The sequence below is a fragment of the Chrysochloris asiatica genome, unplaced genomic scaffold (assembly GCF_000296735.1).
Source record: "Chrysochloris asiatica unplaced genomic scaffold, ChrAsi1.0 scaffold00008, whole genome shotgun sequence".
Classification (NCBI taxonomy): Eukaryota; Metazoa; Chordata; class Mammalia; order Afrosoricida; family Chrysochloridae; genus Chrysochloris; species Chrysochloris asiatica.
This window is the reverse complement of record NW_006408526.1, coordinates 35,544,170-35,561,291: the sequence shown is the minus strand read 5'-3', so window position 1 is coordinate 35,561,291 and position 17,122 is coordinate 35,544,170. Positions and strand designations below refer to the sequence as shown.

The 17,122-nt window shown below is 43.2% G+C and overlaps 1 protein-coding gene across 1 annotated transcript in view; it reads right to left on the bottom strand.

Moving 5' to 3' along the window:
* Positions 1 to 17,122, bottom strand: part of SORL1 (sortilin-related receptor, L(DLR class) A repeats containing) — a 236,220-nt gene that overhangs the window by 9,564 nt on the left and 209,534 nt on the right. Inside the window, exons 38-45 of the mRNA XM_006833925.1 lie at positions 16,225 to 16,297; positions 12,106 to 12,188; positions 10,759 to 10,855; positions 7,929 to 8,113; positions 6,508 to 6,627; positions 5,562 to 5,726; positions 4,287 to 4,461; positions 2,207 to 2,313 (exon numbers count right to left, since the gene is read on the bottom strand). Coding sequence (XP_006833988.1) covers positions 2,207 to 2,313; positions 4,287 to 4,461; positions 5,562 to 5,726; positions 6,508 to 6,627; positions 7,929 to 8,113; positions 10,759 to 10,855; positions 12,106 to 12,188; positions 16,225 to 16,297 — 1,005 coding nt within the window. The remainder of the gene's footprint in view (positions 1 to 2,206; positions 2,314 to 4,286; positions 4,462 to 5,561; positions 5,727 to 6,507; positions 6,628 to 7,928; positions 8,114 to 10,758; positions 10,856 to 12,105; positions 12,189 to 16,224; positions 16,298 to 17,122) is intronic.

Below are 17,122 nucleotides of genomic sequence, written 5' to 3'. Positions count from 1 at the left end.
ATACCACCTGCCTGGAATCCCATTCCTCTGTGGACTTTTTATAAACTTTTTGTTAAGTGCTGTTGAGTTGATTCCAACTCATAGCAACCCTGCATAGGGTTGCCAAGGAGCACTTGGTGGGTTTGAACTGTCAACTGTGTGGTTCAAGTCTAGTGCTGATCCTACAGCACAACGTTAGCATTTAATGGTTTCCACCTAATATCTAAGGAGCTCTGGTAGCGTAGTGGTTACGAATCAGGATGCAAACCTTAAGGTCAGCAGTTGGAAACTACCAGCCACTCCACGGGAGAAAGATGAGGCTTTCTGCTCCCGTAAAGATTTACAGCCTCAGTAACCCTGTACAGGGTCACTCTGGGTCAGAACCAACTCGATGGCACTTAACAACTTATAAATAAATGATTATTTATAAAATACATGAAAGTATAAAGGAGTAAATTTAGGTTACACAAACATCAACCACTCATAAATTATTTAACCAGTCCCTCTCTGTTGGACATTTAGGTGGTTTCCTATTTCTTGTTATCATGAATAATACTGTGCTGAAGAGCCTAGTACATACATTCTGTATGCACATTGTTTCCTTAGCATATATTCCTAGAATTGTGGATTTAAAAGATATGAACACATCTAAGTTTTTTGATACACAGTACTAAAGGGCTTTACAAAGTTAGAAGCAATTTATATTCTCAGTGTGCTGATTCTGCCAACTATTATCAATTCTAAGGAGCTCTGGTAGTGTGTAGTGGTTACCAATCAGGCTGCTAACCTCAAGGTTGGCAGTTGAAAACTACCAGCCATTCTGCGGGGAAATGATGAGGCTTTCTGCTCCTGTAAAGATTTACAGCCTCGGAAACCCTGTACAGGGTTGCTATGGTCGGAACCGACTCCACGGTACTTAACAATAACAACATTATCAGTACTGGAAAATTCTTCCTTCCCAAATCTTTGCCAATTTACTGTAAAAGTGCTATGTCTGTGTTGTTAATATGACTCATGAAGTTGAACATGTTCTTCTTTTATTTACTGTAACTGAAATTTTTTATGTTCCTACCTATGGCGGCTTCAGCAAAAGTAAAAGCACTGGTGTTCTGAAGTGATTCAGAAGCTCTCTAAACTTAGGGATGTTGTTGTTAAGTGTCATCAAGTCAATTCTGACCCGATGTAACCTTGTATAGAGTTTCCGAGCAGTAGTTGGTGAGCTTGAACCGCTGACCTTGAGGTTCAAAGCGATTATCTGACAAAGCTGTGAGAGTAGAGAGAATTCTCAAAGAATTGTGAGAATTTTCAGATTAGCATTGAGCTCTGTATTTGGCATTAACCTGAAGCTCTTTAAAACCCTCGGGCCGTTTATCATACAGCACATCTCCAAGTACTTCCTCGGTGGTGCAAGGGGTTAATATGAGCTCAGGCTGCTAAGCAAAAATTGGAGGTACAAGTCCCCACTAAAGTGCCTTGGAATGAAGTCTGGTGGTTTTCATCCCCCAAAATTCACCACTGAACACCCTCTGGTACATAGTTCTCCTCTGACGAGTCCCAGGAGACTCAAAGACAACTGGGTAAGGCTTATGGCCTCCAGGTGGCCACCGTTCACCCAGTGGTTCCTGTTCAGCTGGTGCTTTGATGTCGATCAGGCCCACACAGTTGCACTCGAGAATCTGTCCACCCCTGGGTAGCAAACCTCCTCCCAGGTCTCTGCTCCCCTAATGCTATCTCCTCCTGTGAATACAAGACTGAACTGTGGCTTGCCCACAGCAAATTAAACAAGAGTGTCTTCAAAGCTTTTCTTGTGCTCTAATCTCTCTGAAACGACAGATCAGCTTCCTAATAGCGAACCCACAGCCTGGCCCCACAGAGGGTCTGAAGAGAGGTGGGATTCTTGGTTACAGTGCTAAGCCCAGCTTCAGGCAAGCACAGTGGGACCTCCAGGGCCCACTTCCTTTCTTTCAGGAAAAGACAAATACAAGACTGAAAAAGTGCTTTGGAGTAGACATTCTCATCCTTAACAGGCAAATATAAACATTTCACTAATTAGCAATCTCACAGAACATGGTTCTTTAATTCTCAAGTTCACTTCTTGTCTTATTCTTTTTTTGTTGTTTTTGAAAGAAGAAAACCTTTCTTTGCCAGTATACTGTAAATGGACTCATCTCTAAAATCACATGTTGGTTAGATTTCCAAAGTTATGGAGAATGAGGGAGATACTTACCCTGCTTTCATTAAAATGTTTGTCCTTTAAAGCTAGACTTTTCCAGAACAGAAGGATGTGGTCATTTTCTGTTATGATTTTTAAGGCATCAGGTGCTGATAACGAAACTGCAAATTAAAGATGAAATAGAATGCTGTTAGCAGATACATATTCAAACCTCTATTTTCTCATCTATAAAAGGGAGCTCAGTAATGTTAATCTTGAAGAGCTGAACTAAGAAGGCATAAAACACATCTGAGTATACTCTGCTTAGTATGTTGTTGTAAGTAACTCATAACAACTCTATACAGGATTTCCAAGGAGTGGCTGGTGGATTTGAACCACCAACCTTGTGGTTAACAGTCCAGAGCTCACCCAACAACACCACATTTCAAAAATCTTGTGGCAAAGTGGAGTGAACAGATAATGGAATATTTCCGTGACCTTTCTGAAGCCCCCAGTATAGAATCTAGCACACCGTCGTCAATACTCTTTAACTGGCACTTGTTTTGTTCCGGTTATTACTTCTTTATCTGAGAAATGTGGTTTCCTGGGGCCCTTCGGATGGTTACAAGCACTGGAGGAGGCAAGGCTGGAGGCACGGGGGCAATGCTATGGCACATTCTGCACCGGAATGAATGTCTGCTCCAGTTCCTGTTTGCCTTAGTCCTGTTCCATAGTTAGAGGAGGCTCCGAGTCCCAGAGCTCGGCCTGAGGACAGAGCACTGGATGACCACTGAGGATGGTCCAGAAACACTGCTGCCAGTTGTGGGATGGAGCCTCTGTCACTGACACTCCTGACTCTATGACTGTCCGAATAGCAGATCATGTCGTGTGCACTCGGAACCTGAGCCTGGCTGTGGAGTCTGCTCCATCATCCACTGCCCAACTATTAGTCCTTCTCCATTTCTACATGTCATACTGCCACAGGAAACCACCACGACTTCAGAGCAGGCCCCCAGATGCAACGACTGGCTTGTGTTCAGGCTTATCATCTCTAGGACTTAAAATATTTCCTGATGAACATCAAAGAGCACAGCCTTCAGTATGGATTACATCTCAATGTAAAGAAAACAAAAATCCTCACCACTGGACCAATAAACAACATTCTTATCAGCGGAGAAAAGATTGAAGTTGTCAAGGACTTCATTCTTCTTGGATCAACTATCACCACTCAAGGAAGCAGCAGTCAAGAAATCAAACATACTGCATTAGGCAAATGTGCTGGACAAGACCTTTTTAAAGTGTTGAAGAGCAAGGATGTCAGCTTGAGGGCTAAGGTGTGCCCAACCCAAGCCATGGAATTTTCAATAACCTCATATGCATGTGAAAGCTGGACAGTGAATAAGGAAGACCATAGAAGAATTGATGCTTTTGAGTTATGGTGTTGGAGGAGAATATTGAAAGTGCCATGGGCTGCCAAAAGAACCAATAGATCCATTTTGGAAGAAGTGCAGCCAGAGTGCTCCTTGGAGGCCAAGATGGCCAAACTTCGTCTCTCATACTTCAGACATATTGTCAGGAGGGACCAGTCACTGGAGAAGGATATCATGTTTGGTAAGGTGGAGGGTCAGAGAAAAAGAGGAAGACCCACAATGAGATGGATTGGCCAAGTGGCAGCAGTAGTGTGGTTGGCCCAGGATCGGGCAGTGTTTCGTTTTGCTGTGTATAAGGTCTCTATGAGTCGGTACCGACTCAATGGCACCTAACAACAACAACAACTGCAGTATCAAAACCAGCTAGAGGAGAGGAGACTAACGGGAGCTAAGGAGTCTGGGAAGCAGTGGCCATTTGGAGCTCCTCACTGCCCTGCCCCAGTGGGGATGAAGAGGCAATGTGTGAAAGTCTGGAAAGAAAGGGCAAGTCTTAAGCCCCTCCTCCTGGTGTGGCATTGCGGGTTAACGCACTGGACTGCAAGGTCAGTTTGAACAACAAGGTTGGCAGTTGAAGCTCACCAATTGCTTCTTGGAAACCCTATACAGGGTCGCTATAAGTCGGAACTGACTAGATGGCACTTAACAACAACAACAAGAGCCCTCCCTAGTAGCACACCCTGGGAACCTTCCTGTGCAAGAAAGCTTCTAACTGCTCTGCGACTTACCTGTGGTAATTTTTATACTGGAATCCTTGCTCATGTTCCCCAGCTGGACAATGACATGGTATTTCCCTCCAGGTTCCAACTTGCTAATGGTGTATTCCACGGTACTGTTGCGGGACTTCACTTTGTAGCTCCTGTCAGTCTTTCTTATTAGATCTTTAACTGCAATTGCATAAAACTAAGACAAGAGGAAGAGTCACATTAACAGTAATCAGGAACTTTGCATGTTTTACTTTGTAATTCAGTAATGGACAATGTTACCCGAGTACATTAGTGACTGTGACCAACAACATTGTCTTGAGCTCCAAAGTCTGACTCCATCCTTTAGAAAGTTTGTGAACTATTCAGCTTAAAATTTGTAACACTGTATAGAATTATCAATTAGATTTAAAAAAAAAAAAAAACAACTCTAGGGAAAGCCACGTTAAAACTGTGACATCGGCAAGGAGCAGGAAAGAAAAACCCAACCTCAATATCTCCTTCACTGCAATCATTTGGGAAAACTGTCAGTAAAGAGAGAATGAATGAAAGTGTTCCGTCCTAGCTCTAAAGGGCAGAGAACTATACTTTGATTCTTATGTATAAAGCAAGGGAAAGATAGAGAGACCTACAATGGGTATCAGATACTCAATCATCAGGAGGAAGTTGAGGGTCAAGAGGAGTTTTCATACCAACCAGAGTAATCATGCATTTAAAAGCAACCATCCCAGATTGGGTAGACTAAAAGCAACCCATAGCAAGGAAAAGTGGGAGCAGGGGCCAGAAAACTTCTTCTGTAAGGGACCAGTCAGTACATATTATATTTTAGGCTTTGATTGCTATAAATCTCCCTCACAAGTACTGAACTCTACTGTCTGTAATAACATAAAAGCAGTCACAGACAGTATATTAACAAATGGATGTAACTCGGTTGTGATAAAACTTTATTTATAATGATAGGTGATTGGCTACATTTGGCTCATATGCCATAGTTTTCTGACTCCTGCTTTAGAGGGGCAGGGAAGGGGCACAAAAGAGCACAGAGAAAGGGAAGAGCAAGTCAATATGGCATCTGGGCTTAATAAAGGAGAGTTTCTCAGGAGACAGGTCTGGTGATTCACCCATGACAAATCAGCCATCACAGTTCTACTCTGACCTGGCAGCGTTGTCATGATTCAAGGTCAACTGGCCAGATAGAAGTGAGCAGCCACTAGGCCTGCGTTTTTCTGTCCCAGGATCAGATCCCTCTACGCATCCCAAGACTGAGCAAGACTACCAGATGGATGCCTGGCTGCTCACCAGGTCCTGGTCAGGAGAGTCGTACGGTGATTCCCACTTGATGACAGCTGAGGTTTTGCCTGTATGCACCACATGAAGGTGGCGGGGTGGAAGCCTGCTGTCTGGGATCATCTTCACTACGATGTAGTCGGACGATGGCCCTTGGTAAGGCATCATCACTCGGACCTAGAGGGCCCAAGCACATGCACAGGAAGTGAAGGCTTCATGGGCTGCAGACAATCTCTATTAGATTAGACAGTTGTTTCTTCCCAACAAAACAGCAACATAAGGACACAATAAAGTATCAGTACAAAAGGCAATCAACTGTACAGTAACTCTTCCTTCCAGAAACACCCTATGTTATCTAGGCAAAGCTATAGTGTGTGCGTGTGTGTGTATACATATAGAATACACGCATATGTGCATGTATGTATACACTTGTGTGAGTTCGTACGTATAAATACATACATATATACACACGTGTGTATGCTGTTATTAAGTGCCATGGAGTCGGCTCCAACTCATAGTTGAACCACTGACTTTGCAGTTAGCAGTCCAGTGCTTATCCTACAATATCACATCCTCTCTGTAACATCTCCTTAAGAGGATTCCATCTCATTAACTAGTCCTCTCTTAACAGCTGCTTCCTATACCTTGCGATCACAAGTGCACCAAACATTTTTCACCTTATCTTTGCACACATGTTCCAAGTACACAGGTTAAATTCCTAGAGATGAAGTCCTATAAAAGTTTTTGATTTATGTACAGCTATGACTCAGTCACCAAATTATCAACATTTCACAAGCAAGCTGCAATTGGTCAGGCTTTGTTTCAACAATATGGAGGGACCTCCTTTTGGTGACCAAGAGTTCCTGACCCCCAGGGGCTGGGTTAGAGCTCAGGAGGCCATAAGGTGGGGCATCCCTTTAAAAAAAAAAAAGCAAACTGCATGGACAGGTACACTTACCAGAAACAAATACTGCTCATCCCTATTGACTATTACTGTCTTGTTGTGGAATGAAGTTGTCACGCTCTTCGGGTTGCAATAGAGGTCAAGAAAGGATGTAGCATAGAAGATGCCATAAACCTGGTGAAAGCAGAGGACGAAAACGTGCATCACCTCACTGGACAGTGGCCTCATCCTCTTGAGATCTCTAATCAAGACCCCGGAAACAACTTCAATATTTACTCCAATAGCATTTACAGAGAAAGTGCTTAATTGTGCTAGGCACACTAGTTGTACCTACAAAGATAAATATGAAGTGGTCTCTGGTCTAAAGAGCCCAGTCTTGAGAAGAGAAACAGGCAAGACCATAAGTAAAAAGCTTCACGCATATGGCGTTCCATGTCCTCCGAGCCAGGGTAAGAGAAGGGTTACCAGGGAGGGTGGCTCTCTTCCTGTCTGCAGCACAGATGGCAAGTTGAGCGGATATACTGACTGAGGTGGAGGCCCTGCGAGTTTAGAGAGTGAGAGGGAAGAGCTCAGGAAGTGTGTGTGGAGGGATCCAGAATGGACACAGCCAGCTGCCCAGCCAACACCAATCTCCTTTTCTGCTTTAGTAGGACTTTGGTTTAGAGCGAGAATTGCCATCTGGAAAAAAGGTAACATTTTCCACCTTCCTGGAAGCAAAGAGAGGCCACATGACAAAGTTTTGGTTAATGTATGGAGGCAAGAAGGGTCACATGAGACCTTAATGAAGACTCATGTAAAGAGTGATGATCCCTTTTTAACTTCCTCCTGTCCTGCTGCCTGGAGTAGACCTTGGGCCACACAGGCACCTTGAAGATGGCCACCACATGCTGGGTTCCTGGATCCTCTTCTGCTACTATTTCAGAAGCCCAGTGTTTGAGTCACCCCATGCTGCTGTAATAGAAATAGCATAAATCGGTGGCTTTTGAAACAGCTTTTCTCACAGTTTAGGCAGCTGGGAGTTCAAATTCAGAGCGCGGGCTCTCGGGTGAGGCTTGCTCTCTCTGTGCACTCTAGAGGAAGGTCCTTGTCTCTTTGAGCTTCTGCTTCTGGGGGATGTTCATATGGCTTAGCATCTCTCTTCTCCTATCTAGCTCTGCTTCTTTCGCCCACTTGTTTGATCTCTGATGATCTCAGAAGAGATTGGTTCAAGACAGACCCATTTCCAAATGGGATTATGACCTTTAGGATTCACAATGCATATTTTGGGGGGTACCATTTCTCAGATGCCAGGCAAGGGTGTAGAAAGTGATACTGGTCCTGGGATGTCAGTTTCTCCTATAAAATGGAGAATCCAGAATTGACCAAGAGTATACCTTGTGTTTGGGGTCATGGAGTGAGACAAGGAGGAAATGGCAACTGAGGAGACAGCTCTGGGACTTTCTAGTGGCCTGGCATCAGGGAAGAGGCCGACTTACCACATTCCTGGGACCAGTCCAGCTGCATTCCACAGCGGTCTGATTGATGGCCTTGGCTTTGAGGCTAGGGGTGGGTGGACGAGTCCCGTTGGTCATGACATGCTCAAATGCCAAAGGACTGTCCCCCAGGTCTGTTCTGGCCCAAGCAGAGAGTTCATAGGCTGTATGAGCTGTCAGATTGCCGACTGTGGAGATGCAGACATGAAGATGAGAATTGGCATCATAATATACATATCTTATTTCTAAAAAATAAAATGAGATCTTTCAAAAATAGAAAGTTCCACATGTTGTAGGACTTTCATTACCTTACAAATTTAATGATGACCACATGTAATACTGGGAGCACTGGACCGTGAACCACAATCCAGCGGTTTGAGCCCACCAGCTGCTCTGCGGGAGAATGAGGTGGCTTTCTGTTCTCAGACACCCTAAACAGGGTTGTTATGAGTCAGAACTGCCTCCCTGGCACTTAACATGATGGATACTGGGTAAAGGCTTTTAATGTACCACCTAGAGATATAAATTTGTGTAGCCCTCCTGGAAAGCCACTTGGGTGGCTTTGGAAATAATCTTTTTCAATCCGGTCAGATGATGAAATCAGAGAGGGGCTGAAAAATTTGTTTAATGAAGATGTTCATCACAATGTGGGCTACAAAACCTGTATACAGTCTGAATGTCTGGCAAAAGTTAAATAAACTTTATTATATGCACACCAGGTCCTATAAGTTATGTTTTCAAAGAGCATTTAATGTTTTGGGAACATTTTACAGTTTGATGCTACATGAAAATGATAAAATGTAAAACCACAGATATTATTTCAGCTTATATATCTATAGCTATGTATCTATGTATGTATCTATCTCTATCTATCTCTATCTATCAATCTATCTATCTATAAATAAGTCGATTCAAAGAAAAATTAACTTGATAGGTATCTAAAATGTAAAAATGATTTCTCTAGAAAGTGAAATTATGGAAAAGTTGAGTCTCCCTTATGTGTGTGTATGTGTGTGTGTATGTGTGTGTGTATGTGTGGTAAATGTTAAGTCACTACCTGAAAGCAACCTTAAATAGAATTTCCAAGGAGCAGCTGGTGGATTTGAACTGACAACACTGTGGTTTGTGCCCAGTGTTGATTCTACAGCGCCACACCGGGAGTCCATATATACATATTGTTGAGTGTGTTCCCATTTTCTAAATTTTCTGTAATAAATGTGCTCCTTTTATAATTAGGGGAAGTCTTCCAAAAATAAAAGAACCATGAACAAACAGGAAGATGTATTACCAGTGTGGTCTTTGAAATCAAAAGGACTTGGGTTCAAGGCATCACTCCACACTTTGTAATTATATAACCTTTGGTAAAGTAACTTCCTTAAGTCTGTCTCCTTGTTTCTAACAGTATTTGTAGCACCTGGTGATTGTGGTTATTAAAAAAGAAAATGCTTCTAAAACACTTGGCATGAAGATTAGCATGGAATCCGTCCTTACTGTATTTCAGACAATAGCTACTAAGACCTGTATTTTGTTTCTGCTAATTGCTAACGATGTGGCATTGAGAAAATGTAGGCCACAGGCTTTGTAATGAGAAAGACATGGGCTCCAGTCCTGGTCCATCAATTAGTCTCTGAACCCCAATTTCTCATCTGTAAAATGATATGCCCCACAGAGTTACCATATGGTTGTGTGAAAAAATCTACATAGAAGATCCCTGCATGTGCCTTCATGCAGTAGGTATACAATGTTATTTTTACTCTTGCATACCTTTCTTAGACAAGTTACATAACCTAGTGGAACCTCAGTTTAAAAAATAATTTAAAAACAGTGACAGTAATAGAACCCGTGTACTTTCTACTTCATAAGGTTATAACTAGGATTGAATGAAAACCTAACTGAAAGTGCTTTACCAACAGGCTACAAGAGGAGCCCTGTGCCACACAACATTCAGAGGCAGCCTCTGTCAGTGATGACTTGTCTTTTGACATCAAAATCCTGCTTTAACACAATTTCCAATTTGATCACTTAAATCAAGAATCAGTATTAGCACAGATGTTTTCCGTAGGTTGTCTGTGCATTCATTCATTCAACAATATTTACTGGATGACAATGATACACTACTTATGAGGCAAAGCAGGAGCAAACAGCCAGAAAAGGCTGCTGGTAACTACATCCAGGACCTTCCCCAATCTTCTGTGAGCAGTTAATCTGGCCACTTTCTAGTTTCTTCTCATTTCTACCCTCAGACTTCTGTAAAGAGCCATCAGGTTAGAAGGGCGTGGAGGCAGTCCCATTTTACATACTTAAAGTGGGTAACAACCACTCCATCACATGCTAGGAATGAAAACCAGTTTCCATTCAAGTGGGCCTCAATTCATGGTGACCCCATATGTCAGAGGAGAACTGTGCTGCATAAAGCTTTCAAGAACTGACTGCTTTCTGGAAGTAAGCAGATTGCTAGCCATTTCTTCTGAAGCACCTCTCTGGGTGGACTCAAATTGCCAACTTTTCAGTTAGCTGCCAAACACCATCCACCACTTGCACTACCCAGGGACTCCACTGCTCAGAAAGTGCATCTGTTTAAGGAGCCCTAGTGGTACAATGGGCTAAGCATCAGGTTGCAACCTCAAGGTTGGCAGTTCAAACCCACCAGCTACTCTACTCTAAAGGCAAAAGTTGACGCTGTCTTCTCCTATAAAGATTTACAGCCTCAAAAACCCTAAGGAGTGGCTCTGTTCCGTCCTGTTGGGGTGGCAATGAGTCAGAATGGACTCGACAGCATGGTGGTCACTTCTTCTTTCCTGCTAGCAGCACACTGACTAGCACCCAGCGTTACCTTTGTGTGACAAGATACTCCCTTGGAAGCTCATGGTTTTCTTCTCTTGTTTGTGGGTGTCAAATGCCCAGAACAGGTTCACCACATAGCCATTTACCTGCCAAGGATCCAGAAACATGTTACAGGGATGGCTCTGTAGTCACAGAGCACAACGCATTACTAAAAACACTCCCCGTTCTCTGACATCGCCTTATCTTATTTTCCTCACAATGAATGGGCTCTTTCTTTTGATTTTTAAACCAGTTCTATTTATTCCATCAGTAAATCATGTTCAGGTCTACTACATAATATGTAGGTCTACGCCACTTCTCAAAACAAATGGGAGGCCATCTAAGATACAAAACACAGATTCAACAAAACAGAGGTAGCAGTGAGCAGATTATGAGGCTGAGAAGGAGCAATAGTAATGAAGGATAAAGCTTTGCTCAGCATTTCCTGGAGTCAAGGCCAAGAGGGCAACAGAAAGGGGGTTAGTCAGTGCTAACTGTCTGACAGGAATAAACACAGCCACACAGCAGGAAGGAATACCTTTTCCAAGCCCAGAGCTTATAGATGGATCTGCTCTAAAGCTCTTTCAGAAGGGAACAGCACACAAATGTTTGCAACTCCAAACACTACAGAGAAGATGCAAACAAGGCCATGTCTTGCACTGACCCAAAGGTATGGTACTCAATTGTAGTCTGGCAAATGGAACTCAATAAGGGAGCCATTGTTTTGGCACAAGCACTAGAAGGGCTCTGTGGTCTGCCACACTCAATGGCTGGAAGGGATGTGAGGAGGGGCAAACAGAAAAGAAAGAACGCTATGAAGGGAGAGGGGTAGACTTTCAATATGAGAAACCGCTTGGGCACTGAGGATGCTGGTGAAGTTGCCCATGCAGGTGGGCCAAGGGGAGGAGGATGGTGGTGTTGGAAGTGGGGTTCAGCTGGGTATATTTCCAAAGTATCTGAGCATCTCACAAGAAAGCTGCTTTTCCCTGTGGGAACCTCTGCATTACCGCTTAAGCACCAGGAAATCCAATAAAGCTGAAAATTACAGGGCAGACGTATTCTGTTCTGTTAACGCCAACTCTTTATTTGCACTGTGGTTGTGAACCATTTAATTATAGGGTTAAAAAAAAAAAAAAGGCACCAGGCTAAAGCAGAATAATTACATATGAAGACTCAAAGTTGTTCTTCATGGGCGGGGGTGGGGGTGGGGGTGAACCAACCAAACTAGTTATGGTCTTCTAGCTTCCCCCCATTGAATTGAGTCATTCTTGGTGCTTAATCTCCCTGCACTGTGTTGTCTCAGTTCCCAGACAAAGGAAAGCCCCACCCCACTGCTACTTTGACATTTCAACATTACCTTGATGTCAGTTTCCACCGTCAGCGTAAAGCTTAGGGAATTTTCATTGTAGCTGTCAATGTGGATATGTGGCGGTGGGATCACTAGAAACAAAAAAGAATTCAAAAAGAGAAAGCACGTGATGAAAAGTGAGGAAGGCAGGGCTCAGGAGTTTTCAACTCAACAGACAAAGCGATCTTTCAGCTGGGGAAGAAAGGGCATTTCTCTGACTGTTCTGACTCTTCTATCTCTTTTACCACTGTTTCCCTGATGCTGAAGTTGGATCCAGACTTGCCTGGTGAACACAGAACTCTGCTGGCTCAATTGCTATCCTGGCAATCGGTCTGTGCAGAAAAGTTCCATGATATCATGCTCCAAACAGCCTGGCCACAGCCTGCTCCTTAAAGGGGCAGAGCTCACAGTGAGTGTCCCAGTAGGTTCAAGTCCTTTTCTAAAGTTTGATAGGAGCGTAAACCATAAACCACCAACTATAAATGTCCATGTGGTAGAATGGAAAGAACCTGGCCTCTGGAGTCTGACAAGCTCCAGTTTAAATTTCTGTTCTGACATCTGGCAAGGATATAACCTGGAGCGAATTATTTAGCTCTACTGAGCCTAGAGCTAGTATTTACACTTCACAACAGAAGAGCTGTCACCAAGTAGACTATGACTGATGTCAACGCCATGTGTACCAGAGTACAACTGTGCACCACAGTGCTTTCAATGACTGATTTTTCCTCATGTACACCCACCAGCCTTTTCTTTCAAGACCCCTCTGGGTGGACTTGAAACTGCAACCACCCAGGGACCTCACAGAGCTGTGAAAATTCACCATATGTGTACAATGACTAGCACCTAACTAACATTCCATTTTCCCAGCTCTCTCCTACTGATGAAGCCCCACCTTCAATCACATGACAGATTAGAGAATGAGAAAGCAATCTGCTTTCTCAAAAAGATCTGAACTCACATTGAGTGTTGAGGGAGCAAGGAATAAGAGTCAGTGAAAGAAAAAAACCCCTCTCTGTTCAAATGATGGACCCGACACTTGTCACTTTGGAGGTCTAACCATATTAAAGATGGCAGGGCTTTGCCAGGAATAATCTAAAAGGGCTCAGTGGAATAAATGCTATCAGAAGACAATATTTATGTGGAAACTTGCCTATTAGACTCAGTGTCATCTAGTTGATTCCAACCCATGCCAACACTCTAGGACAGAGTAGAACTGAGCCCTTAGGGTTTTCAAGATTGTAAACCTTTAAGGGAACAGACGTCCTCATCTTTCTTCCATAGAGCAAGTGGTAGGTTTGAACTGCTGACCTTGTGGTCAGCACCCATTACTCCACCAGAGCTCCTTGTATATCAGGGCCTTGGCATACACATCCCTTATATAGACAAGGCAAGAGAGACTCAAAGAAGTCAACTAAGATTTGGTGGCAAAAGAGTTATGCTAAGAATTGAAGAAGCCACTCCAGATGATCAGCCATGCCAGGCTCAAGCAAAAGGAAGTAACAGAAGACAAGTGAACGCTAGGAGTTTCAGGCAGCCACCTTAGAGCAAAAATAACTTGGGTGCTCCCGCAAAGCAGACCTGAATGAAAATCTGGTGGCCTTGGGGCAAGTCACAAACCCCTCCAAATTCTAGAATCTTCAGCTACAAAATGAGGATACCATTTACCTTAAATGGCTTATTAAGGATTAACTGAGATCAATTTATATTAAACACCAAGCACAGTGCTTAGTATATACATGCAGTGCCCAACAGATGGTGTTTTTTATCATGGTTGTTATTAATCTGCTACATTAACTAATCAATTTGGTGTTTCCAGTTCAAAGAACTGCTGGTTCTGCCTAAGTTCTTGTCTTCTTAGTATATTCTTATGGATACAAGGTCACAGATATTTTACAACAAATATTTTTTAATACAACACAGATGTCTTCTGTACATATCCTAACTATAACATATGCCAGAAGATGAGCTTCGTAAGAAAAACAAAACAGCAAAACAAAAAACAGAAGTTTAAGAGAAGTGACCACTCACTGAGATTTTCAAACCCAAGCGTGACTTGTGTCAAGGGAACTCAAAGTTTTGTGTTGACCTTCCAACATCTCTTCTTTATAGTATGTAGGTCAGTTTGTCTTATTGTGGTAGTTTGTGTGCTGCTATGATGCTAAATGTCACCAACAGGGTCATCCTTGGTGGACAGGTTTCAGCAGAGTTTCCAGAGTAAGACAGACTAGGAAGACAGACCCCATGACCTACTTTCCCAGAATCAGCCAGTGGAAAATGGCAAAAGAGTACTGTCTGAGAGTACTAGAAGGTAAGTCCTGTAGGTTGGAGGGCTGGTAAAACTCAATGACCACAACAGTGCACTCAAACCTGCAAACAATCATGAAGATAGCACAGCTGAGCAACATTTTGATGTCATACATGAGGTCACCATGAATCAGAACTGACCCAATGGTAACTAAGCGCAGCATGGTCAGTATGTTTTGACTCTGGTTTTGTAGAGGGGAAGCAATGAATGTGAATTCAGCACACTTTTTCTAATGTCAACAAATATTCTGCTCCAAAAACTGATTTGCTTCGCTCAACTTAGCTGTCTCCTGCCCTGATTTCAGAATAAATCCTTGACTCCATATATTAGTGGTAACCAGAAGTAACCCTAAAGAAGTCCCAGAGCCTGCGTCTCACAGACCACGGGTTCCAATCAGCTCCCCACAAGTGCCCTTCTGATTTTAATATCAGCAAGGCCAGAAAGGAAAGTCCCAAGCTCTAGAGTTTTAATAAGATCAGGAAAATCACTCAGGGAGATGATGTGTACTTAACCTCTGAAATGTGCCCAAACCCTTCATTTTCATTTTTCAGTTCACTCATTCAACAATGATTTCATTAGTATGAACTAATGTTGCAAGCTCTTTACTAGATCCAAGAGACAGAGTGGAGAAGATGAGACAGCCCCACTCTCTGCCCAGGGCAGCATGCATGCAAGGCAGGGAGCCAGCCTCAGAGGTAGGGCAGGGTGGGGCAGTGGCAGGCTGTAGGCGGGTAGGGGTTGTATATTGCCTGAGGAGGAGGCAGCATAGCACAGGCTTTAGAGACAGGCAGAGCCAATTCCAATCCCAGCTCTGTCTCTTACTGATGGTGTGACCTGGGGCAGATGACATAGCTCTCTCTATTGCCTTATCTGTGTCCTTCTAGTTAGAGGGGTTCAATTAGATGAGCTACCGCTGCACTGATGGCTCATTGCATGCGCTCACTTGGCTAGGCTTGGCACCTAGAGGTGTGTTAATGCATGTAGATACCTTCATGTCAACACTAGTCTAAACATTGGCATGAAGGTATCTACATGTATTAACATATAAATTCATTGGCCTTACATGTAACAGATTACCCTCTGTAATGAGGGTAGGCCCTGCCCAATCAGTTGAAGGCCTTATGAGCAAAAAACCTACGGTTTCCAAGAAGAAAAGGAATCTGCTGCAAGACTGTAAAATAGCTCTTGCCAGTTTCCAGCCCACAGCCTAGCCTACAGATTTAGACACAAGATTGCTGGAGTTCCCAGCTTGTCTGTTCTACAGGTTTTAGACTTGCCAGCCCCGCAAGTGAGGGAACCAATGCCTTAAATAAATCAGTATCTTAGTAGGCAGATACATTCGTTGGCTCTGCTTCTCTGGAAAACCCTAATACGTACTCCAAAGAGTCTGACCCCTGGCAGAGAATCAATTATTAGTAACATCAGCTCTGGAACTGGAAGCGGCCACCTACACACCATCTTCCAGAGTCACTGGGAACAGTAACAAGCACCAGCAAAGCTGTTTTCTCAAAACCCCAGAAGCGAGCATGTGCACAGGCACCTTTATTGAGGAGGAACGCCTTTCGTTTGGGGTACTGTGCTACCTGTGTACAAAGGGCTGGGCACGATGGCCTTTGGGAATCCTTGGCATGTTGGCAGCATACAAAATGCTGAATTCCAAGATGAGTTAGATACTCAACAGTCATCCCCAAAAGAGTACAACCAAAGCCCTCTGACTAAACCCAGAAATGTGTGTGTCTGGGGAAAAGGGGCCTTTTCTAATCCATGCCATACTCAAAGTTATCTCCAAAGGCTTTCAATCTGCAAATGCTGGAGTCATTTACCTTTTCCTTTTATGGTGGTAATGGATTTAGAATCGCTCCAGTTTCCTATTCCACGACTAGTCACCGCAGCCACCTTTTCAGAGCAGAGTGTGAATTAGTGTGAAATAAAGCCAATATACCATATAGTGAGAACTCTGAATGCGCTACAGAGGCCAGACTTGGGCAGTGGGGATAGAAACACCATATTCAGAGTGATCCAGGACATTCAGAGACCCCCGTACCTGAAATGAGACAGGAAAGAGACAAAAGAAAGGAACCAGGGCAAAGGGAATAATAATAGTGCTAAATAATGGAATTTCTATCGACTGACAGATGCCAAGGCTTTTCTATAGGGCAGGGGTATGTATGTGTGTATGTATGTGTGTATGTATCTATATAAACACATACATATGTGATATGTGTATCTATACACAGAAACACTCATACATATGAAAAAGGTGTTGCCAGGAGTTCTGAGGTGGTACACAGGGCATTTTTAGGGCACGGAAACTCTTCTGCATTATACTGTAACAGTGAACACATGCTACTATGCATTTATCAAAGCTCAAAGGACTACACAACACAAAGGCAAATCCTAATGCAATTTACGGACCACCTGGTGTGGTGCTGTAGGATAAACACTAGATTGCAAGGTTAGTTTGAACCTCAGGGTTGGTGGTTCAAACTTACCAGGTGCTCCTCAGAAATCCTATACAGGGTTGTTATGAGGCAGAACTGACTCGACAGCACTAACATCAACAATTCTAACAAATCTTACCACAGAATGCAAGATATTAATATTAGGAAAAATTGTACGTGTGTATAGAGGGGCAGGGTGTATTGGAGCTCTCACTAGTTTTGTGTTATTTTTCTGGAAACTTAGAACTACTCTAAAATGCCAATCAAAAACCCAGTACTA